Source organism: Schistocerca cancellata, chromosome 4 (assembly GCF_023864275.1).
Source record: "Schistocerca cancellata isolate TAMUIC-IGC-003103 chromosome 4, iqSchCanc2.1, whole genome shotgun sequence".
Taxonomy (NCBI): domain Eukaryota; kingdom Metazoa; phylum Arthropoda; class Insecta; order Orthoptera; family Acrididae; genus Schistocerca; species Schistocerca cancellata.
In genome coordinates this window covers 857,621,167-857,645,488 of record NC_064629.1, presented here as the reverse complement: position 1 = coordinate 857,645,488, position 24,322 = coordinate 857,621,167, and the positions used below count along the sequence as shown (strand labels likewise).

The 24,322-nt window shown below is 38.9% G+C and overlaps 1 protein-coding gene across 3 annotated transcripts in view; it reads left to right on the top strand.

Moving 5' to 3' along the window:
* The window catches only part of LOC126184983 (malonyl-CoA decarboxylase, mitochondrial-like), a 92,992-nt gene that overhangs the window by 19,901 nt on the left and 48,769 nt on the right, over positions 1-24,322 (top strand). For all 3 annotated transcript variants that reach the window (XM_049927687.1, XM_049927686.1, XM_049927685.1), the window contains 3 exons: positions 801-941; positions 1,029-1,172; positions 7,349-7,504. In XM_049927687.1, the coding sequence (XP_049783644.1) occupies positions 801-941; positions 1,029-1,172; positions 7,349-7,504 (441 nt within the window). The remainder of the gene's footprint in view (positions 1-800; positions 942-1,028; positions 1,173-7,348; positions 7,505-24,322) is intronic.

The following is a 24,322-nucleotide window of genomic DNA, read 5'->3' as shown; positions in this document are numbered from 1 at the left end:
GTCAAATATATGACACATGAACTCATGTTTAAAGTTATCAGACAGTTGAAGCTGTATTATACATGAGAGTTCGATTCTTTAAAGAATCATAGGTTTACTGGTTTGTATCTTAACTAGTAACTTGAGATTGTATTCTAACATGTCATTTATTAACTCCATACATTTTTATAAATGTCAGTAAGTTATTTCTCCAAGTGTTATTTCACAATGATTTCTTGTGTATATTTTATGCTCAACTGCTGTGTCAGTTTCTGAACTTGCCTTGCAAATGAATAATGTTGAAAGAAATGGGGCAGAATATTCATTCAGTATTAATATAAGAACTGAAAACAGCAAAAATAAAAAATGCAGCACAGATGTTGTAGTGGGCACATTTGAAATATGATATGGTTTATAATATTTCTTAGCAATTGGTAGAATAATCGCCTTCACTGTTTTTCTTTTAAAAAATGGAAAGCATATTTCAGTAAGTGTGAGTAACATGAATATGATATAAAATGACACTGCTATTTATTTGCTAGGTAAACAGTTTATATATATATATATATATATATATATGTGTGTGTGTGTGTGTGTGTGTGTGTGTGTGAAGGAATGAGTGCACTTTCACTAGAGGAAGAGTGAGAGCTTGAAAGCTAGTGTAACTACTGTTTTCTATTGCCTGTTTCTATGCATCACATTAATCAACTGCAGGAGAGTGTTGTCTTTCTTTATTTTACATGTTATACTTTAAATGAATTGTTTTCCTTGAAGTTAAATTACAGTAGAATTAGTCCCTTGTTGTCACTTATGTGTTGCAGAGTAAAGTAAAAAACTTGTGTGCAGCCTACAAATGTCTTCTGAAGCCTCACAGACATGGCTTTCTCAAAGCATTGTCTACCGAGCATTCTGTAGATCATACAGCAGTCAGAAAAGCAGCAGAATGTTTACCAAGTTCAGAGGTAACATGTCAGTATTTTATTACTTTCACTTTCTCAACCAAAGAAGTGCACATATTGTTCCAGTGCTTTGTTTTGTTTTTTTTCCAGACTTCATGCGACACTGCACAGATTCTGAAGGCAGAGGAAAGATTAAGAAACTTCTTGACACCACCCTACTCCTGGCTTTTCACACATGTGAGTCGGCTCGAAACAGGTGTCAAATTTTTGGTTGACTTGCGTACCGATATCTTGGTAAGTAAGTACTCTGTAGTTCTTTCTGATTTTTTGTTTTATTTGATTATCATATACTAGAGCAGTATACAACATTAGTAAACATTTTATTGGTATCTGACTGCTGCATATTGATTGTGTGATGAGTCATCCCATCATTTTTTTAAGGACCTCCCATTGTGCATTGTTTTTCCCAGAAGTGGCTAACACTCCTTTTGCCATAAAGCTTGTGATATCTCACTAGTTCTGACAGTGATGTATCATCTATCCTGATTAGACTTCATTTTCATTTTTACCTAAATCATAAACATTTTTTTTATCCATCTTAAATATCACAAACCATAAATATTTATCCAGGGAAAAGTCTAAAACCACTCACTCACTTTCTAGTGCACAATGATTTACTGAAGCATAACAGGGTATGAGATGAATCCTGTATTCAACTTGGGGTGTAACTTCATTTAAACATTGTTTTTGGTTGTAAGCAGCATGTTGTTGTGGTGGTGTTGTGGTCTTCACTCCAGAGACTGGTTTGATGCAGCTCTTCACTCTACTCTTATCTAATTCCCATAGCATCACATGATTAAATTCGACTACATTTTATTTTCCTTGTTTTACTTTTATCGGTGAGGCCCTATCCACTCCATTCAATTGCTCTTCCAAGTCCTTTGCGGTCTTCACCAGAATTACAGTGTCATTGGCAAACCTAATACTTTTTATTTCTTTTTCCTTAACTTTAATTCCTTCTCCAGATTTTTCTTTCGTTATCTTTACTGCTTGCTCAATGTACAGATTGAATAACATCAAGGAAAGGCTACAACCCTGTCTCACTCCCTTCTCAATCACTGCTTCTCTTTCATGTCCTTCAATTTGCATAACAGCAGTCTGGTTTTGGTACAGGTTGTAGATAACCTTTCAATCCCTGTATTTTATCCCTGTTACCTTCTGAATTACAGAGAATGTATTCCAGACAACTTTGTCAAAAGCTTTCTCTAGATCTACAGATGCTATAAATGTAGGTTCACATTTCTTTAATCTATATTTTCTAAGGTAAGTCATAGGATCATTATTGCCTCACATGTTCCTACATGGGGGGTAATGCTCACCGCGTCCGTGGTATTGTCGATAAAGCCACACGTGCCTCCCGGATCGTTCTAAATGGTGAGCACCTCTGGGAGCTCAACCTTAGTCAGCTGGGTATGTGCTAGATGAGCCTGGGTTTTGTGAGCTGTGAACTGGTAAGTGCCACCTGGCCTCCGTAATTGGAAGCTCAGTGCATGCTTCATTGACCACTTTTCGGTACATAAGTGGAACGTTGTTTGTCACTGGGAATTAGGATCTTGACTTAACTGCCCAGATCATGAGGATGTTGTAACTTTCTATACATAAAAAAAAATTCTCAAGTTGTGCTGTGCACTGACGAGGCCCATGGCTTTTGAGGTGGAACAGCCATTAGCAGGCAGCTTATGGGGCACCTGCTGCAGCTCACTTGTATAAAGCTCATCCAGGCAAGCAGGGCTCTGCTGAATGGACCCCTATTTCTCATGCTGCTTATAGGACTGAGATGGAACCATTAAATTTTTCCAAATCACAACCCAGTGGTATGGGCGTCAACAACTAACCCAACAAAACGGCTCATTTATGCAGTCCTTCTGGGAATCATTCCAAATACATATTTCAGTTAATAGAAAATGTTGCAGTGCAGAAGAAACAAGGTGTTCCCAGTTGTCTGCCAAAGTGTAGCAGTCCAGTGTAACTGTGGAGAAACCAGGGAAATGTACACTGTCCGGACATGTTAATGTGACCACTTGTCAAAAACCTGAATAACCAGCTTTTGCAGCACAGACTGCTGTGAGACGTGTAGGAAGAGGTATGGCAGCACATATTTGCAGAAGTGTCAGAACTATTGTCAGGTCTCACAGGTAGCCACAGTACTGTGTCATTGTTGGCACACCAAACTGTTGATGTGGAAGAAGTGTTGTGCTGATAACAAGTGGGGCCAGGGGTGCAGTCTTTGAAGGGTTCATTTGGGAATACAATAGTTAGGGATGCAAAAATGCCAGCAATGATTTTCAGTTTGTGACCACCTCAAAATAGTCTCAGAAACATGCTTTTGCAATTCTTGTACAACAAAAATAATTATGAGAGCTTTTCTTTAGATTGTGATTAATTCTTCTATATCTGTAGTAATACCTTTGAAGCTTAGGCTGTAGTATGTTTTGACTAGCGAGTTGCACAGTGGTACAGACTGCACCAAGACCGTAGGGAGAAACGTCTGCTGGAGTGAAATGGGTTAGGCAACTTTGGAGGGGTGGACATGTCCTCATTACCAACTTTGTTTCATGGCGTAGCTGTTGTTGAAACATTTGGGATAAATCTCCAATAATAATTAAGTTTTCCAAGTACTGAGTGTAATTTTTTTATGATGTGGGTTCACAGAAGTTGTATTGTTGCCTATAAGAGTGACTGTGTAGGTTGCACATGAACTGCTATGACATTCATATGTATCTGGGAGGTGCAGGTGGGCTGGGGGATTGGTGTGGGGGATGGAGGGGGAGGGGGAAAGAAACACACCTCTGTAAGCTCTAGCAGAAAATAGAGGCATCAGAAATTATACGAGTGATTTGCTTTGTAGATACTAGTGATGATAATGTTGGGAAGATAGTTTCAGCCGTTAACAGGGATCAAAATGTGATTTCAGGACAAAATATCATTAACTCTGCAGAAATGAAGTGTCTCACTTTGCCTGGCATTGTCTTGCAACTGAGAGCAGGGAGGATAAATTCTGTGCAATGTCTGTTGATGATAAACTATTTGATTAGTTGTAGGTAAACTGTAGAAAGAAAAATCTGTTCCAGCTATGTGAATCAGAGCACACGCACTTTCAAGGTCTTGTACACTTTACTGCTACAGTACCAATAACTTGCTGGCTCATTGGTTAAGTGTCAGACTACAGATCCGAAGGTCTCCAGTTCAATCCACATTCAGTTCTTGGAACTTTATCTGTCACTCTTCACCCCTGCCAGTGCTTATCAGTTTGAAAAATGCTGAGTTGCACCATGGTTCAGAGTCCATGTTAAAGTGTCCCCCCTACAACAGGTGATTAAGACAGTTCACAGGCAATGGTATACAACCTTTAATGGGACCATTTGTAGGGCAGAATTGTGGTGTTCAAAGTGACCCTTGGGTTGATGAAAGCTTTAATCTAATAAATTAAAAATAGATAAATAATAAGAAGAAGAGCCAGGGAAGCTAATGTTCACACAGACTTCTCTATTGTGATGTGTACCCAGCACATTAAAAATCACCCTTTATAAAATGCTTTCCATTTGTATTCTTTTTACATAATTCATTCTTCTGAGTAATCATTGTACTATTTCCATAATTACAGTTTGCGGAAAAGTAAAATTGGAGCATGTCGTGCAATGACTTTTGCATGTGCTTGAGGGACCTGTGACCCTCTTTTTTTTTCGCTCAAAATAAGTTGTCAAAGTAGAAGAAGGAGTAATATATAGAGGTAAATCAGAATAGAGAAAGTGAAGAAGAATACTGAAAATAAGTGGTGTCTATGCAATAATGTTGATGTATGATCTTGCAACCCTTGTACATTACTGTTTGAGAACCGTAATAAAGAACCTGTCTTCTAACTGTAACTGCTGTCTGTTGCCTATGTATAGTAGAGTATTATAAATACAAATGGCAGCCTTGAACATTGTATGTGTCATGGCACAGTCTCCATAGAGAGCTCTCCTCTAGTCCCTGGCACTCCAATTCAAAGCCAGTTCAGGGCTTTCCATGTGGCTCACTTTGTTGTGAACCAAGAGCTAACTTCTCAGATATGTTTTCTCTCTTTAATGCTGCCTATTCATCATTCTTACTTGGTGGGGGAATATGCAACTGATGATATAGTTCATGAAGGACTCTTTGGTAGTAATTTCTGTTTTGGTGTGGCTAGTGACTGTGCAGTGAATGTCACCCATCCAGGTGCAGATAGTTGACCTCTACCCATCAATTGTATTGTATTATCACTGAAATGTTGGTGCTGTTCCAGAGACTTAATACAGTTTGTCTACCACTTATGTTTTTAAGCACCCAATTATATTTCAGCAGATTTCCTGTTCTTTTTTTGCATGCATATTCTCCTGCTGATTAGCAAAGCACAAAAACATTTGCGTACAGGATTGGTCATATACTTGCCTGCTTCAGATTGACATGTTTCCAGAGAAAATTGATGAGTTTTGTAACCTTTTGTTTGGTATTTACTGATTGTGTCGGGAAGAAAAGGTCTCTTCCAGATCTATGCCAACTTTGTGGTACTGCAGTGCAGTTCCTTTCCATATGACATTGTTTCCTTTGAGCTTCTCTGTTTTGAAAATTGGAAGCTTGCAATAGAGTATTGGATGGTTTGTGCTTCAGATGAAGTTTCTAATAGTAAGTAGAGACTGCTGTTACTTACAAGAATAATTTATTTACCAAGCACATTCATATTTACTCCTTAATAAAAAAAAATAGTTTTGTTAAGAATAACTAAATTACTCTCAAAACATTGCATCACTGTCATCACCTGCTTGACAGAAATGTCATTCTTTCCATAGCAGTTAGTTTCACCTCAACCTTCTTGAAATATTTTTCTTGGGCTGCCAACCATATCAGCATATACAAAGGATCTTGCACCATTTAATTGGTCATTTGTGTGCATGTGCATGAGTTCCTTGTGGCAGCCAGTTTTTTTATAGCTTCACTTCACTTGGCATGGACTCAAACTAAGAACCTTCTGTTTCTCAGCAGAATTCTTATGATTCTTAACAGATGGTATCCTTTGTTGAAGTCATATAATTCCACATATAAGCTATGATGGTTAACTGTGTGTGCCAAAAGGTCCATAAAAACAACACCTGTCACTCTATGTAATATACTGTATCAGCTTTAGCACCTTTCCTGTGTGTGATTTACCTGTTGTGAAAATTGGTTGTTTGTGTTTAGAAAGGGATCTCTAATAGGTATCAGTCTGTTTAACAAAGTTGTCTCAAATATTTTATAAAGATGGCTTGGGTGTGAGATAGAAGAATAACCCATTTGAGTGAGATGGATCCTTTCTTTGTTTCAGCACTATTTTTCTTTCCTCTAAAACTTTCAAACTCTGCAACCATCACTGTAGCCATTAAATAGTTGAAGGATCCAGTATCACCTTGAAATTCCAGTGTTCTTAATTTGTTCCATTTGGATGTCATACAGTACTGTAGCTTTCCCATTTTTTTTATTTATTTAAGATTTTTTCAAGTTTTTTATGCAAGGAAGGTGAACTCCCTCCCAATACCTGCTGATTTTGTTTTCCTTTTTTACTGTCTTTCTTTCTCGAGGCATCACCATCCACCAGCAGCTGATATATTATGTTGTGTGTTGTTGCATTTGATTATATGGAGCATTATATTGTCTCCACTCAAATTCCTTATTATTTTCCATGTGTTTTGACTATTTATTGTAATACTTAGTTTCTTAAGTAGCCTTTTTTTCCCTATGTTGTTACACACATGAACTGTTCTCCAGTCCATATTCTGTCTTCATTAAAGACACCTCTCCCATAGATAGCCAAAAGAATGCTGGCATCCTGAGACAAATCTGTGATGCACTGTTAACTTACATCTCCCCTTGGGATGCATGAGGTATACTTCATATCTCTAAGGAAGCATGGGTAATTCTCTTTTAGAGCCTCTGTCATTTGTACTAGCAAATCTAAGATGGTTGAAAAGTTTTTGCAGTTGGCTATTTTAAAGTTTTACCCTCTTTTCATACAATCCCTTCTTGACGGTGTGAGTGTTTTTGTGAGAATTTTGGGGGCCAAGGTCTTCATTAACAGTGGACAAAGGTATCATTTGTACTGTCCGACAAGAAAGATAACTGTGAAAATGTGTTACTGAGCAGGGTTTTAAAGTACAAAATTTGAATAGTGTTTTTCTAATGGAAACAGTTCTTAGCTTCTGTTTTTTTTCAGACTCCCATTATTGTTATATGCCCTGTGTGTATATTTCTGTACTTTTCCTTGCTTCTTTCATTGTGGCATGTATATTATTCAACAACATTCCATGGTTAATCATAACTGTTTCTTGTGTTCAGTTTTACATGTGCTAATTTTAAAGACTTTTAGTTTAGCTACTGTAATACAAAACTTCTGATGTCCATTGTGTTATGTATTACAGTCACTTATTTCTGAGACCGAAGTGGGGAATCCTTTGCTCCCATCACTCCAACAGCTGAACATCACACTGAAAGAAATGCTTGCTCTATGGTTCTCTGTAGGATTTCTCAAACTTGAGAGAATTACATGGAGATCACCATGTGAAATGTTGCAGAAGGTAAGTTATATTTCTGTGCTCTTTTGTAAATTAAAAGACTCTGGAATATAAATTTTGGTTATGACATACAGCATAATTGTTAAGCAGTCTTCTTCGAATACTTTTGCTCTAAATATGTGTGAATCTGTAGTTAAGCTGACTAGGTTGCATAAAAAGTCATAAAGTCATACAGCAGGGAGGAATGACTTTATTGATCACAAAGTATGCATGATGCATCTTGGAATTATTTCAATCCTCAGAAATCCAAGTGGGGAAAAAAAATTGCAGTGAAAAGAGCATCACAGTTACATATGTAACATGAGATAACATTCTACTACCTCTAAGTCCTGGTAGAATGTAAATAATGAGTCAATGTAAAATCCATACTGATCCCTGGAGATCCCTGGACAGAACCTTCTTTTCCTCCAGGGAACTTCGTGCATTGAAATACAGAGTATCTTTCAGATTCTAGCAACAGATGGGGGTTGTATTGGTCTGTAATTCTGTGACTTCAGGCCAGGGAGGTCAGTAATAGACCTTATATCTGTCTTAATACAGCTTAAAGAGAGACATTATGATTATGGGCAAGATTTGCTGATGCTCTTTCTGGATCTTGAGAAGGTGTATGGCAGTGTGCCATAATAAGGCTTGGGAAGGTCTGAAGAACAAGGGCATGCAAAAATCTGCAATTGACAGAAATATATAACTGAAATACAAGTTATGGTAAAGTAGAAAATGAGATAAAAGACTGGGCAAAGCAGAGAAGGGGTTTAAAATAAGGAAGTGCACTTTGATCCTTACTTTTTGTGTTTGTTGTGGATAACATAATAAACAAGGTGACATAGTTAGAGAGGAGGTTTGGGGGAATAAGGAAGATGAAGCAATAATGACCAGGAAGAGGGAGAGGACTACTGCAGAACTCACATTGGAAGGGGAACAACTGAAATATAATGACTTCTTAAAATATCATGGAAGCACAGTGGAAACAAATGGAAGAAATGGTAAATCGGTGAGACAGAGATGAAAGCAGCAGCATTTCTAAGAAGTGGTTGATTTCTAAGAAGAGGTTGATGTGGGATAAAGATGCTTGATCCTAATACATGTCTATCCTGATAAATGCTTCTGAAACTTGGGCAATAAAGAAAAGGTATTTAAACAAGATACAAGTATATAAATGAAATTTCACAGGCACAGAGTGGGAGTAACAGAGCTACTCATAGCTTGAAGTGCAGCATGGTAGTGTGTGGAACGGAGAGGGGAGCCCGATCTAAACTGAATCTTTACGGCAGATTAATGTTTGTTAGTCTGATAGCCTGTCAGCCCATGTGTGGCTTTTAGGCAGTTTTCCACACTCATCTAAACAGATACCACAAAGCTAAAATAACATAAATGTGACAAATCTTGAAAAACAATGGACTCCGTATGATGGGATAAATGCTAGGGGGAGGGGGAAGGCTGGAGAGAGAGAGAGAGAGAGAGAGAGAGAGAGAGAGAGGGGGGGGGGGCAGGGAGAGGGAGAGGGGGGGAGGGAGAAGGAGAAGGAGAAGGAAGTGAAGAGATTAGTAAGATGGTTAAGGAAGTACCTTTACAGTAGCAGATAGACTCAGTAAGGCCTAAGTGTAACAGTTGTGTAAAGTGAATGACGTGTGATAGAATACCAAGGGAAATGCATCAGTTTAGGCTCTGAGCCAAAGGACCAAGAGGAACAACAAGAGAAATATCAAAAGATAGTTAGTGGTACACAAATTAACCACTGCCACACACCATAAAGTTACTTGTGCAGCATAGATGTGGATTATCAAACTAAGGACTCGTTGATAGCTCAGGATGTGCCCATCAACTTCTCCCTTGTTTTAGTCAAGTTGTGCCCTAAATTTATTTTCTCACCAGTTTGATTTGGTAACTCTTCATTAGATATCCAACCTGCCCATCAAATTTTCAGCATTCTTTCGTAGCACCATGTTTCAAGTGTTTGTAGTCACTTCTTGTCTGAGCTGTTTATTGACCATGTTTTACTTCCATGTATGGCTACACTTCAGATACTTACTTTCATGGAAGACTTTCTAACACTTAAATTTATATACAGTTTTAACATCTCTTCATCAGCAGCACACTGCCATTATTGCTGGTGAGCTTTTTGTGTCCTCTCAACTTTGGACATTGTCAATTATTTTGTTGCTCTTATAGCAAAGCTCATCTACTACTTTTAGGTCTCATTTCGCATCCACATTGACTGATTTAGTTGAACTGCATTCCCCTTCTCTTACTTGACTGTGGTTGGTATTCATCTTATAACCTCTTTTCAAGGCACTAATCATTGTGTTCAGTTCACCCTTTCCTATCCCTGACATATTATTGGCAAACCTCACAGTTTTTATTACTTACCCTGCCTTCATGCATTTTTCAAATTTCTCCTTCTTTCTCCTGTTTTACTTAACATACAGATTGAAGAACATGGGATATGGGTACTCACATGCATGTCTGAAAGAACAGACACTTTTGATAATCCACAACTGTATGAAATGATTTGAAATTATTTCACTGAATGTGAATTCCTTGAGATCAGTTGTATTAGGTATAGATGTACTACCCATTGTAAGGGGAATGTTCATTGCAGTTGACAAAAATATTATCCCTAATGAGGTCGAAGTTGAGGTTTTATTTTTATTTTATTTACACATCAAGTTCCATAGGATTAAATTGAGGAGCAAATCTCCAAGGTCATGGAATATGTCAGTACATGAAATTACAACATAAAAGTAATAACAGATAAAAATAAAATGTTTATGAACCCAAAAAAAAGTATATCCACAAGTTTAAGTAACACAATCAACAATAAAACAAGAATCAGTTTAATTTTTCAAGGACTTCCTCGACAGAATAGAGTTTCCATGAGGAAACTCTTCAGTTTCAATTTGAACACGTGTGGATTACTGCAAAGATGTTTGAATTTCAGTAGTAGCTTATTGCAAATGGATGCAGCAGTATACTGCACACCTTTCTGCACAAGAGTTAAGGAAGTCCAATTCAAATGCAAGTTTGATTTCCACCAAGTACTAACTGAGTGAAAGCTGCTTATTCTTGGAAATAAGCTGATATTGTAAACAAGAAATGACAGTAAAGAAAATATATATTGAGAGGCCATTGTGAAAATACCCGGACTCGTAGACAGGGGTCGACAAGAGGTTCATGAATTTATGCTACTTATTGCACAAACTGCCCATTTTTGAGCCAAAAACATCCTTTTAGTTTACTATCCATCTGAACTCCTAGAAATTTGAACTGTTCAGTTTCACTAATCATATGCCCATTCTGTGAAATTAAAACATCAGGTTTTGTTGAATTGTGGGTTAGAAACTGTGAAAACTGAGTCTTAGTGTGATTTAGCATTAGTTTATTTTCTACAAGCCATGAACTTAGGTCATGAACTGCACTATTTGAAACTGAGCCAATGTTGCACACAATGTCCTTTACTACCAAGCTAGTGGTATCAGCAAGCAGAAATATTTTAGAGTTACCAGTAATACTAGAGTGCAGGTCATTTGTATAAATAAGGAACAGGAGTGGCCCCAAAACTGATCCCTGGGGCGTCTGTTGCTAAAGTAAGAGGTGAACAAATTGTGAGCTACTACCCGTATTCCGTAATGATCCAACTAATGGAGCTATATTTTGTGATCAACACAATCAAATGCCTTAGTTAAATCAAAAAATATGCCTAGCATTCAAAACATGTTGTTTAACCCATTCAGTACCTCACAGAGAAAAGAGAATATAGCATTATCAGTTGTTAAACGACTTCTAAAGCCGAGCTGTACATTTGATAGCAAATCGTGTGATATAAAATGATCAATTATCTTTACATACACAGCCTTTTCAATAATTTTAGCAAAGACTGATGGCATAGAAATAGGTCTAAAATTGTCTACATTATCCCTTTCTCCCTTTTTCTAAAGCGGCTTTACTACTGAGTATTTTAATAATTCAGGAAACTGCCCATTCTTAAAAGAAAAATTACAAATATGGCTAAATAGAGGGCTAACATGTGCAGCACAGTACTTTAATATTCTGCTAGGCACTCCATCATCTCCAAGAGAGCCCTTAGTCTTCAGTGATTTAATTATTGACTCAATCTCCCCCTTGTCTATATCACAGAGGAGTATTTCAGACATCAGTCTCGGAAAGGCATTTGCCAAGGAAGTTATATGATTCCCTGTAGAAACTAAATTTGTATTTAATTCAGCAGCAATGCTGAGACAATGATTGTTAAATACTGTACATATATCTGATTTATCAGTAACAGAAATATTTGTACTACGAACTGACTTTATATCATTGACCTTCTGCTGCTGACCAGACACTTCCTTCACAACTACCATATAGTTTTAATTTTATCCTGTGAATTAGCTATTCTATTTGCATACCATCTACTCTTTTGTCTTCCTAGTAACATTTCTGAGCACCTTACAATACTGTTTGTAATGGGCTACTGTAGCATGATTGTGACTACTTCTAACATTTTGATATAATTCCCGCTTTGTTCTGCGTGATATCCTTATCCCACTAGTCAGCCACCTGGGCTGCCTATTACTGCTAGTGCCCTGTTTAGAACGTTCTAATGGAAAGCAACTCTCAAAGAGCATGAGAAATGTGTTAAGGAAAGTATTATATTTATCATCTATGTTATCGGCACTATAAACATCCTGTCACTCTTGTTCCTTGGCAAGATTTAAAAATCTCTTTATTGCTGTTGGATTAACTTTCCTACATAGTTTATAATTAAATGTGACATTTGTTTGAGTACAAAAGCCTTTTAGTGTTATAATTTGTGCATCATGGTCTGAAAGGCCATTCACCCTTTTACTCACAGAATGCCCGTCTAGCAATGAAGAATGTATAAAACTATTGTCTATGGCTGTGCTACTGTTCCCCTTCACCCTATCTGCATCAGATCATATGAATTTAGGAGATCTGCCAACATGCTACTTTTTTTTTTTTTGCCCCATCATATACAAAATTTATATTGAAGTCACCAACTAATTTCTGCTACTTCCTACAAAGTGAATCAAGAACCCTCTCTTGCTTGAGCAGAAATGCTCTGAAATCAGAGTTATGGGACTTATAAACAATGACAATTAGAAGTTTAGTTTCACTAAATTCAACTGTCCCTGCACAACATTCTAATATCTATTCAGTGCAGTGTCATGATACGTCTATGAACTCAAATGGAATACTGTTTTTTATGTACATAGCCACTCCCCCACCCCGCAAGGAACTCCTTCAAAAACAGCCAGCTAATCTGTATCTTGGGAAAGGTAGCCTCTGAATTGTCAAATTATGTAAGTGGTGCTCTGATACACCAATAATTTGAGAGTCAACATTTATAAACAGTTCACAAACTTTATCTCTAATGGCGCTTATATTTTGATGAAATATGCTAATTTCTTCTCTACTTGGAAACATGACATCCTCTGAAGGTTAGCCCTTAGTTAGAGGGACTTCCTTTAAGCAAGTATACCTATCAGCTGACTTCAATCTAAAAAGGATGCAGCTCTTTTGTAAGCTTTGACAGCCTCCCCTTCACGTACCTAATGAGGTGCAGGCCATGCCTAGTGAAACCCGATTTACTGATAGACCCAACTGGCACCACTGAAATGTGACCCATGTCCTCTGCCATTACCACCCTCTCCAGCCCCATGTTAACGTGTCTAACAGCCGCGTTAAGATGAGGCCAATCATGACGCTGAAACAGTTGCACGAAATGCACATTAGTGCCACCAGTTTGAGTAGCTATCTTTGCCAGGTTACCACCTACATCATATTCCCCATCCCTATCAAGACTGTTCCCTGCTCCACCCACTATCACTACCTGATCCTCCTTCGTAAAATTCATATATAACTTCCCTAAGCTGTCAGTCACCTGAGCCAACCCTGCACTAGGCTTCACAATGCTGGTGACCTGGTACTCGCTCTGCAATGTTTCCTGCAACTGCTGGCCCACACCTCTACTGTGTGAACTACCTAGCAGCAGAACCTTCTTCTTTCTGTTAGACTTTGCAACTGACCTAGGCCTCCTAACTGCTGAGGACTGCTGCATGTTCCCTACATGTACAGCTACAAGAAGCTCCTCTCCACTCAACTCTGACAGTTGGCCAAATCTATTGCATATACGCAAAGTATAACTGTCTGAATACCTCCTCCTCCTAGCTGCCTTCTTGCCAACTGCCAGTTCCCATTCCCCAACACCCCTCACCCTCCTCAACCTATCTAGTTCCTTCTTTGTGCATTGTAACTGCACCTGAAGGACACAGATCTTATGCCTCTGCTCCTCTATCAACTTATTTCTACTACACATTCTGCATTCCCAGGAGAGGATTTCATTAGAATGCCCACTGGCTTCCCCACTGCATTCCCCCCAATGAAAATACTTTGAAGAAATCCCACACCATAACTCACTACTCACAAACCTCCAACAGAGCTAAAACCAAATTATTAGCTAAAACTAGAAATTCAAGTGGCCACTGGAACACTCAATGAAGTTAAAACACTGAATTAAAAATTTTACTGAAATATTTCACTAGAAACAATAAGAAATGTCAGCTGAAAACTAAATCACTGAGTTTACTAAATGACTTCAACACACAGAAAACTCTAAAAAACACTGCGGTGGATGATTCCAAAAGTTTATTAAATAATTATTTCATCACAAACAGTATGAAATACCACTGAAAACTATTAAATTTAGTAACTGTATAACAGTGCACAAATAACTTTGTCAGTACTTAGCTTTATAACCACTACAGCTGCAAACTACACGGTTCAAAATGTAAACGCACTACTAAGGCATGAGGCTTGGATGAACGACGTAAGCACACTCGTGAATAACAGACCACTCGTGTCAATAACACAGGAAGAAAGACTGAGATTAATGAAAATCCACTAATAAGTTACTTTTACAGCAAATATTTACACAAATAAGCTTTAAAATAAGTAACTGAAAATTAAAACTTTATAAAATATTGATGAGCAGTTTCAACAGCAGTCCAGCACTCGTGATGTCACACCAAAGAGCCATGACAGTGAAGCCATATGGTCAAGTATAACAGGTGTAAGTAAAATGAAGATAATTGTTGGATGTTTTTACTGGTCACCTGATTCTGCTGTAACAGTTCTAGAGTCATTCAAAGGAAGTCTAGTCAGTAGTGCGTAAATAACCAGATCATGCTGCGCGGGGTAGCCGCGCAGTCTGAGGCGTCTTGTCATGGTCCGTGTGGCTCCCCACATTTGAGGTTTGAGTCCTCCCTTGGGCATGGGTGTATGTATGTTGTCCATAGTGTAAGTTCAAGTTAGATTAAGTAGTGTGTAGGCTTAGGGACCGATGACCTCAGCAGTGTGGTCCCATAAGACCTTACCACAAATTTCCAATTCCCAGATCATGCAATACTAGTTCGAGGCGACTTTAACCTACCGAGTATAGACTGGGATGTCTATGGAGTCATTGCTGGGGGTACAGACAGACAGTCCTGTGAAATACTTTTGAACACTTTTCCAAAAACTGTCTTGAGCAGCTAACTCAGCAGCCCACACACAATGGAAATATCTTAGACCTTGTAACTACAAATAAGCCAGATCTTTTTGACAAAGTCTACACCTTCATCTATATACATCTATATGATTACTCTGCTATTCACAAGAAAGTCCCTGGCAGAGGGTTCAATGAACCACCTTCAAGCTGTCTCTCTACTGTTGCACTCTTGAATGGCGTAAGGAAAAAACAAGTACTGAAATTTTTCTGTGTGAGCCCGGATTTATCTTATTTTACCATGATGATCATTTCTCCCTTTGTAGGTGGGTGCCAAAAGAATGTTTTTGCAATGAGAGGGAAAACAGGTGACTGAAATTTTATGAGAAGGTCCCGTCATAACAAAAAATGCCTTTGTTTTAATGATTCCTACTCCAGTTCTCATATCATATCTGAGGCACTATCTCTCCTATTTCACAATAATACAAAACAAGCTGCCCTTCTTTGAACTTTTTCGATGTCGTCCGTCAATCCCACCTGATGCAGAGCCCACACCGCACAGCAATACTCCAGGATAGGGCGGACAAGCATGGTGTAAGCAGTATCTTTTAGTAGACCTGTTGCACCTTCTAAGTGTTCTGCCAATGAATCACAGTCTTTGGTTTGTTCTACCCACAACATTATCTATGTCATTGTTCCAATTTAGGTTATTTGGTAAGGAGAATGTTTCTGCTAGATAGAACAGATAAGCAGTTATTAGCATCTCACTTAGACAGTGAATTGGCATCACTTAGTTCCAGTAAGATGGATGTAGAGATGGGCAAAGTTTAAGCAGATTGTAAATTGTGGTCTGGAGAGTTATGTGCCTAGGAAGTGGATAAAGGGTGGAAAAGTCCCACCACGGTTTAATAATGAAAATTGGATGATGTTCAGGAAGCAGAGGCTGTTGCACTCTTGGTTCAAATGATGACAAACGAAGTATAATAGAAATTCGTACATCTGTGAAAAGATACATGCATGAAGCATACAGCAACTACCACTGTCACGCCTTAGCAAAAGATCTGGCCGAGAACCTGAAAAAATTCTGGTCTTACATAAAATCACTGGCAATCTGGTGTGGCAGTTGAAGATAGCAAAACAAAAGCAGAAGTTTTAAAATTCACATTCAAAAAATCATTAACACATGAGAACCATACAAACATGCCATCATTTGACCATTGGATAGACTCTCGTATGAACAACATAATAATAAGCATCCCTGGAATAGAGAACCAACTAAAAGATTTGAAAGCAAATAAAGCACCAGGTCCAGATGGAATCCTAGTTTGATTTTACAAGGAGTACTCTACGGCATTGGCCCCTTACCTGCCTTGCATTTATCATGAATATATCACCCACCACAGAGTCCCAAGTAACTGGGAAAGAAGTATGTGTGATTCCTGTATATAAGAAGAGTAAAAGAACGTACCCACAAAGTTACAGACCAATATCCCTAACTTCTGTTTTCTGCAGAATACCTGAATATATTGTCAGTTCAAATATAATAAACTTTCTTGAGACTGAGAAGCGTATGTCCATTAATCATCACGGTATTAGAAAGGATCGCACGTGCGAAACCCAGCTTGCCCTTTTCTCACATGATATACTGTGAACTGTGGATGAAGGGCAACAGGTAGACTCCATATTTGTAGATTTCTGGAAAGCATTCGACACGGTGTCCCATTGCAGCCTGTTAATGAAGGTACAAGAATATGGAATAAGTTCACAGATATGTGAGTGGCTTGAAGACTTCTTAAATAATAGAACCCAGTCCTTGATGGTGAGTGTTCACCAGAGACAAGGGTATCATCAGGTATGCCCCAGGAAAGTGTGATAGGACTGCTGCTGTTCTCTATATACATAAATGATTTGGTGGGCAGGATGAGCAGCAATCTGTGGTTGTTTGTAGATGATGCCATGGTATACAATAAGGTGTTGAAGTTGAGTGACTGTAGGAAGATACAAAATGACTGAGACAAAATTTCCATTGGTGTGATGAATGACAGCTAGCACTAAATGTTGAAAGATATAAGTTAATGCAGATGAGTAGGAAGACCAAACCTGTAATGTTCGGGTACAGTATTTCTAGTGTCCTGTGTGACATAGGCAGTTCGTTTAAATATCTGGACGTAACACTGCAAAGCGATATGAGATGGAACGAGCATGTGAGGACTGTGGTAGGGAAGGCAAATGGTCGACCTTGTTTACTGGGAGAATTTTAGGAAAGAGTGTTTCACCTGTAAGGGAGACCGCGTATAGGATTGCTGATGTAACCTATTCTTGAGTACTACTCGAGTGTTTGGGACCTGTACCAGGTTGGATTGAAGGAAGACATTGAAGCAATTCAGAGACAGGCTGCTAGATTTGTTACTGGTAGGTTTGACAACATGTAAGTGTTGCAGAAACATTTCAGGAACTCAAATGGGAATCCCTCGGGGAAAGGTGATGTTCTTTTCAAGAAACACTGTTGAGAGAGAACCAGCATTTGAAGCCGACTGCCGAATTATTCTGCTGCCACCAACATACGTTGTGTGTAAGGACCATGAATATAGGATACGAGAAATTAGGTCTCATGTGGAGGCATATAAACAATCATTTTTGCCTCACTCTATTTGCAATTGGAACAGTAAAGGAAATGAATAGTACTGGTACAGGGTACCCTCCACCACGCACCATATGGTGGCTTGTGCAGTATCTATGTAGATGTAAATATAGAATAGTGACATGAAAATTTGTACCAGCCTGTGACTCAAATCTGGATTTCCTGCTTATAGCAAGCATCTTCTTAATGCTTGGACTACACTGGACTCGCATTCGGGAGGACGACGGTTCAATCCCGCGTCCGGCCATCCTGATTTAGGTTTTCCGTGATTTCCCTAAATCATTCCAGGCAAATGCTGGGATGGTTCCTCTGAAAGGGCACGGCCGACTTCCTTCCCTAATCCGATGAGACCGATGACCACACTGTCTGGTCTCCTTCCCCAAACAACCAACCAACCAACCAACCAATGCTTGGACTATCTGTGTATGCTTCCCTGGATATAGACTACAACCATGCCTCACTCCCTTCTGAACTACTGATTCCTTTCATGTGTTTCAGCTCTTATAATTGCTGTTTCTTTTCTCAGGAAGTTGTAGATAACCTTTTGCTCCATGTTACCTTTAGGATTTCAAAGAATATATTCCAGCAAGTTGTAGATAACCTGCTACCTTTAGGATTTCAAAGAGTATATTACAGTTGATATTGTCAAAAAGTTTCTCCGAATCTACAAACACTATAAACTTTTTTTCCCCAATCTGTCATCTAATATTAGTCATATGGTCACTATTACCTCAAGTTTCTACTTTTCTCTGGAAACCGAACTGATCTTCTTTGAGGTTGGGTTCTGTCAGTCATTCTGACAGTCATTCCATTCTTCTGCAAATAAAGTGTGTAAGTACTTTGCCACCATAACTTACATAACTGATGATTTGGCAATTATTAGCACCTCCTTTCTTTTGAATTTGAATTATTACATTTTTCTTGAAATATTATGTTATTTCAGTTGTCTCGTACATGTCACATGTAGGTTGATGTAGTTTTGTAATGTTATAGTGTCCTACGTATCTCATTAATGCTGTGGAAATGTCATATGCTCCAGGGGTCTTCTTTCAATGTAGGTCTTCGATGCTTTGTCAAATTCTGCTCACCGTATCATGTTTCCCACCTCACCTTCATCTACTTCCTCTTTGCTTTTCATAATACTGTAACCAAGTTTGTTTCTATAATTGTGGTTGCATATTGATTGTAAAATGTAATAGGAGCTCCTGCAGGACATTGTGTCTTGCTCATTTTGATTCATTTTATTTGCTTTTGACTATCCATTATTTGGCAGTGTGTGTGGCAGTCTAACATTTTTAGTGTTGTGTAGCAAGCCTAGATTTACTTCTTGATGAGGTTGAGGGCTACTACAATGCACACAAAATATTATATCACTTTAATAAAATTTTAACAATTTAAAATACTTAACTTAGAAACAATTCATGTCCACTATGTAGTTGTGACTGTCCCTGAACACTATAACTATTATCACTTGATACAATAGAGAATTCTAGTCACCTCTAGATGTACAATTGACTATAAACGTTGATACACAGTTCTGACTACTAGTTCTGTTATAACACAGCCAGATATGAGCTAAGACCATGCCACCATTGTAGGCAGTTATAACAGAATGGGGTGAGTGGCGCTGTGCTCTGATGTAAGCAAGCTCCCAGTAGCAGGGGAACATGGGAACTATTGAGCATGTCCGTGCTAACATCTCTTGTTCATTGCTGTGTCTGGTGGTAGTGACTATCATCAGCTTGTGATGCCGTTTTGAGGTACCAACTGTAGTGTGGGACCTCACTTTTTGACTTTTTGGACAAACCTCCCCCCCCCCCCCCCCCAAAGAAAAAACTCCATACCATCCTCGTGTAGTGTTGGGTCATGTAATGATGACTGGTGAGTGGCCTGAATGAGGACGTAGATGAGGAGGGAGGATCTGTAGCAACAGCAATTGGCTCTTCCCTGTCCACACCTTGGTATCTACCTTGCGAGTGCCCAGGAACACGAGCAGAAAAATCAGCCACACAGTGCACCCCCACATCCAGGGGCATAGATGCTGTGGTGAGCAGACAACAGGTGAAACACTAGGGGTGTCTTGACTGTTGTCTGGCAGCATGGCACCAGTGCTGATGTTGGCAATGTCAATGATGGTGGCGGTGGCAATGGTGGTGCGATGTCAATCTCCACCAGCACTGCTCTAGACAACACAGAGATGACTACTGTTGCTCCCCCCAGCAGCATGCTGGGTCTGTGGGCGAAAATTCTGCAGCCGGATCGCTGATATTAGAGTGCTGCGACTGGTTATGGTGATCCTGAAGGACTACAAGGAAACCTTGAACAACATAAAATGAATGACCCAAATCTTGTGTGATGATCCCATGCTCCCAACACTGCTTCCTTCTGAAAAATTTAATGAAAACTCTATCCTGTGGCTGAAACTGTGACTGACCCCTTGGAAAAAACTGTTTCCACGGCGGCTGCAGAAGGTGCAACAGGGTACAGCAATTATGTGAATTGTGGTATGTTGTCCAAGACCAGGACCTCATGGAGACCTTTGAGACAAAAAATACAAGACAAAGCTGATTCTGTATTGGTGGGTGTCATGGGGACTACAAAAGGAAATTTATTGTATGTATCTACAGATTGTATATGCCCCAGGAGAGCTGAGCAATCCGGGAAAAACTTGGAATTTTTTCATGTGGGAGAAAACTGGGAACGGGTGGGAATTTTTTAAAATTGTGGGAATTTTTCATTCTTTTGGTTTTCAGTTAAATTTTTGTAATTTTGACTGGCACTAGTAAGAACTGATACTCTAACAAATGATTTTATATTTAGTCTGCTACTGCAGAATAATACTGCAGCATTGAAACATAAATGAGAGAAAAACGCCAAAATAAAACTTAAGTTGCAAAGACAATGCACCATTTACAACAAAGAAACACAGTACACACATAAACATCTGCCAAAAGCAAAATTTGTCAAAGGCTTTAGGATGAAGACTATCCTCATAACAACAAACTGCTTTTGATTAGTGTGACTTCACAACTGTTCAAATTAGGTTCGTGTGAGCACTTGCCAGCGGGCGTGTGTGAATGCACAGAGCTGAACAACACCTTCGCTCACTTCATGCTACTTGAAGTGTGGCTATTGGCTGTATGAGCAGTAGTAGTAAGCAGTCTGTTGCTAATTTTTCTGGTGTGCCCAAGCTGCCAGATTCGCACATGCGCATAGCGGTCTATGTTGTAATGGGGGGCAGTCTCCATGTGACCCGTGTTTATGTTTCATGATTTTGCAGTTTTCTCTTTGTTTACAGCTCTCACATCAAATGAAAGCAGAGTGGATTTCCATAATAATTACAGAGAACTAAAATATATTATTAGTTTCAGTTTTCTGATCTTATTTTATTTTCACGCTATTGGCAGTTGAGAGTTAATCACCTCTCAGAACAATGAAGTTATTTTTGTCAGTTTTGTGAAAACAATTGACTTTTATTAATCTTTCTCACAGTAGCAGCCAGTACTTGAAACAAAGTGTCGTACTGTATTTCACACTATTGGCTACTTTCAGTGTTCACTGAATTTCAAGTGCATGATTTCATCTTTTGGTATATATGACATTATGCTGTAATAAAGAACCAAACATGAGATAATACAGTACTGGGACTCCAAAAAACTGGCATCTTGAAAACAACATTGAAAAGCTTAATACCATGTAGGGGACTACTTCAATGTGAATCTTGACATATGAGTGTGCACTTTAAGTCAAATAATGTATTTTAGTACGTCTTACGAAGTTCTAATTATCTTGGAGTAATCTCTGAGGTCATCTGCAATGAAAAAAGATGCAGTGTTCATGTTGCTGCACGTGAAAGAGCTTCCCAAAATATGTTGTTTTTCTTGTTGGGTTTCATTTTTTAAAGTGCTGCAAAGTTCTATACTGGTGTATAGAACCTTTACCATTCAAAGGATTGGTAAGTTTTACAGTTCTGAGGGAAAGTATACTGTCACTTAACATGAAAAAAGAGTATTTTCTCTCAGGAGAAAGTATATTTGTAGTTTTTCCTTGTTCACGTATACACTCCAGTCTACTACCAACAACCATTGCATGTTCCAGAATGAACTTATGGAATCAATGAATATGCATTGACATGGTGTGGGCAGATGTACCCACTGAAAAAAGTGTTGCGGTGGAGCAGATGGATGCTCTGCACAAACATTACATTGAGAGATCATTTGCTGAGTTTGGGTGTCCATGCCTTGCCAAGTACAATGATTTTGTGTGAGTTCCTTTGTGCAAACTACATTCCAGTGACTTTAGTGAAACAAAGACAAAGCTTCATGCTGGAGGCAGTGAGGAATCATGACCCGTAAATCATCATTCTCTTATGCAACAGCAGAACACCTGACCGCATGTATAGCACATGATGATGCAAAAAGTACTGACACACCACTGTGTGGGGAATTTCTTTCAAACTAAGTGGCCACCAATGCAAACACATTGCAAAAATACTCAACAAAACTGGGTTGGATGCAGTTGCTCCAACAGTATGGTGAAAGTCTAGAGGAAAATTTTTAGGAATTTCAGAATCTTGGGTTTCAGTTTGATAACACAATTCCTCAGATGAATCAGATGCTGTATCGGTACCAACCAGTAATCGAGACAACAAATAAGTGTTTGAATGTTGGGTGGCGGGCCTGTAGAACTCGTATTGATAATAAGACAATAAGAGAGCCCAGTTTTTGCACTGCTTGCAGTGAGACAGGCTTGGAAGGATTGAACAAAGCCATTAAAGATCAATGATCTGTAATCAAATAGAACTTCTGACCATACAAATACTGGTGGAACTTGCCAACATCCTAGATACTGGTGTGTGTGTCCTTTTCTAGTTGACTATAATTGCACAGTGCACTTTGTTGATAGTTTTTGAGGCAGGAGCAGTGGGCCTATCAGAAGAACCAATTCTGTGGAAGAGCACAGCTCCAAACCCGTAAGAAAGTGCATCTACAGTTAAGACGAAGGCTTAGCTTTATCCAAATGAGTCAGACTATGATGACACAACAATGTGTTCTTTAATTCCTGAAATATGTCCAGACATTCTTGGGACCACACAAAGGGGACACCTTTCTAGCACATCCAGTTTAACGGAGCAGTAATTTGCATAGCATTTGCAATAAACTTAATGTAATAGATTAATTTGTTCATGATGGCATATAGCTCCTTGATGTTACAGGGTGCCGACGGATCTTTAATCACAGACAAGTGTGAAAGAGCACAATGAATACCCTGTGTATTTAGAACATGTCTTAAATATTCAGGTTCTTTGTGGAAGAGGGAGCACTTTTCCTTGTTGCACATTAAGCCAGCTGCAGCAAGCACTTTAAACAAGCATTATAAATTTGCCAGATGTTCGGGAGGTGTGTGAATCGTGACATCATCATCGTCCTGATAGTTTATACATGAAGGGACTATGGCTATTAATTGCTCCAGGAAACATTGAAAAATAGTATGAGCTGAAGCACTTCCAACCAGTAGTCTTTGAAACTGGAACAAACCCAGATGAGTGTTGATCACAAAAGATTGCTTAGACTGCTTTTCCAGCAGTAACTGTAAGTATGCCTCACATAAATAAGTTGTGGAAAAGAATCTGCCCTATCTCAATCTGTACATTAATTGCTCCAGTTGTGGAAGAGGAAAGTAATACATGACACAGTGGCTTTGAAATCAACACTCAGATGTAAACCTCCTGATGGCTATTGAAATATGACCAAGGGGGATGACGTGCAGAAATGGGTTGTATCACCCCATCATTTTTCCATTGTTGCAGTTCCACAGCAAACTGCTCACCTATGGCATGGGGGACAGCTGTAGCATGATAAAATTGTGGTTGCGCATTGTCTGTAACAGTGATGTGTGCCTCAAAATCTTTACCCTTCCTAAACCTGATTCAAAAAGTTAATTGTACTTATTATACAACCCAGTAACATTAGTATGAGGCACTGGAACACTAATTTCTAACATATTGTATTGTATGTATAGGTTGAACAAATCAAACACATCTAAACTAGAAATGTAAGCATTGTTTCTGAAACATGATACATGAAATGAAACACACTTTGTAACATCACAAAAAGCTTCTGGCAAACTGCACATGCCAAGTACTAGTATTTGGTGCCCATTGCATGCAGACAAAACAGAAGTAGGCTTCTGTAGCTGTGGACTACCAATCATTTCATAGTTGTCTTTATTGCTGAGGGAAACAGATGCTCCTGAGTCTAACAGAAATTTGTCTTTTGAGCCAAATTTAATTGGACGAAAAAGTCGTTCCTGTGTCTGTGGTCTACAGTAGAAGTGGAAAAGCAAGACTTCATTGGTGCGGGCTGAAATGGAAATGTTGACACAACATTCACTTCAGCCATGCTGTAATTGTGTGGTGCCCTGGCTAATTTGTAAACAGTCAGTCTGGATATGACCTTGAATGAAATATTCACTTTACAATGGAGTGTGTACTGATACGAAACATCCTGGCAGTTTGAAACTGTGCACTGGACCAAGATTCAAATTCAGGACCTTTGCCTTTTGTGGGCAAGTTTTGAAGGTGGGACACAAGGTACTGATGGAAATAAAGCTGTTAGGATGGGTCGTGAGTCATGCTTGGGTAGCTGTCGGTAGAGCACTTGCCTGCAGAAGGCAAAGG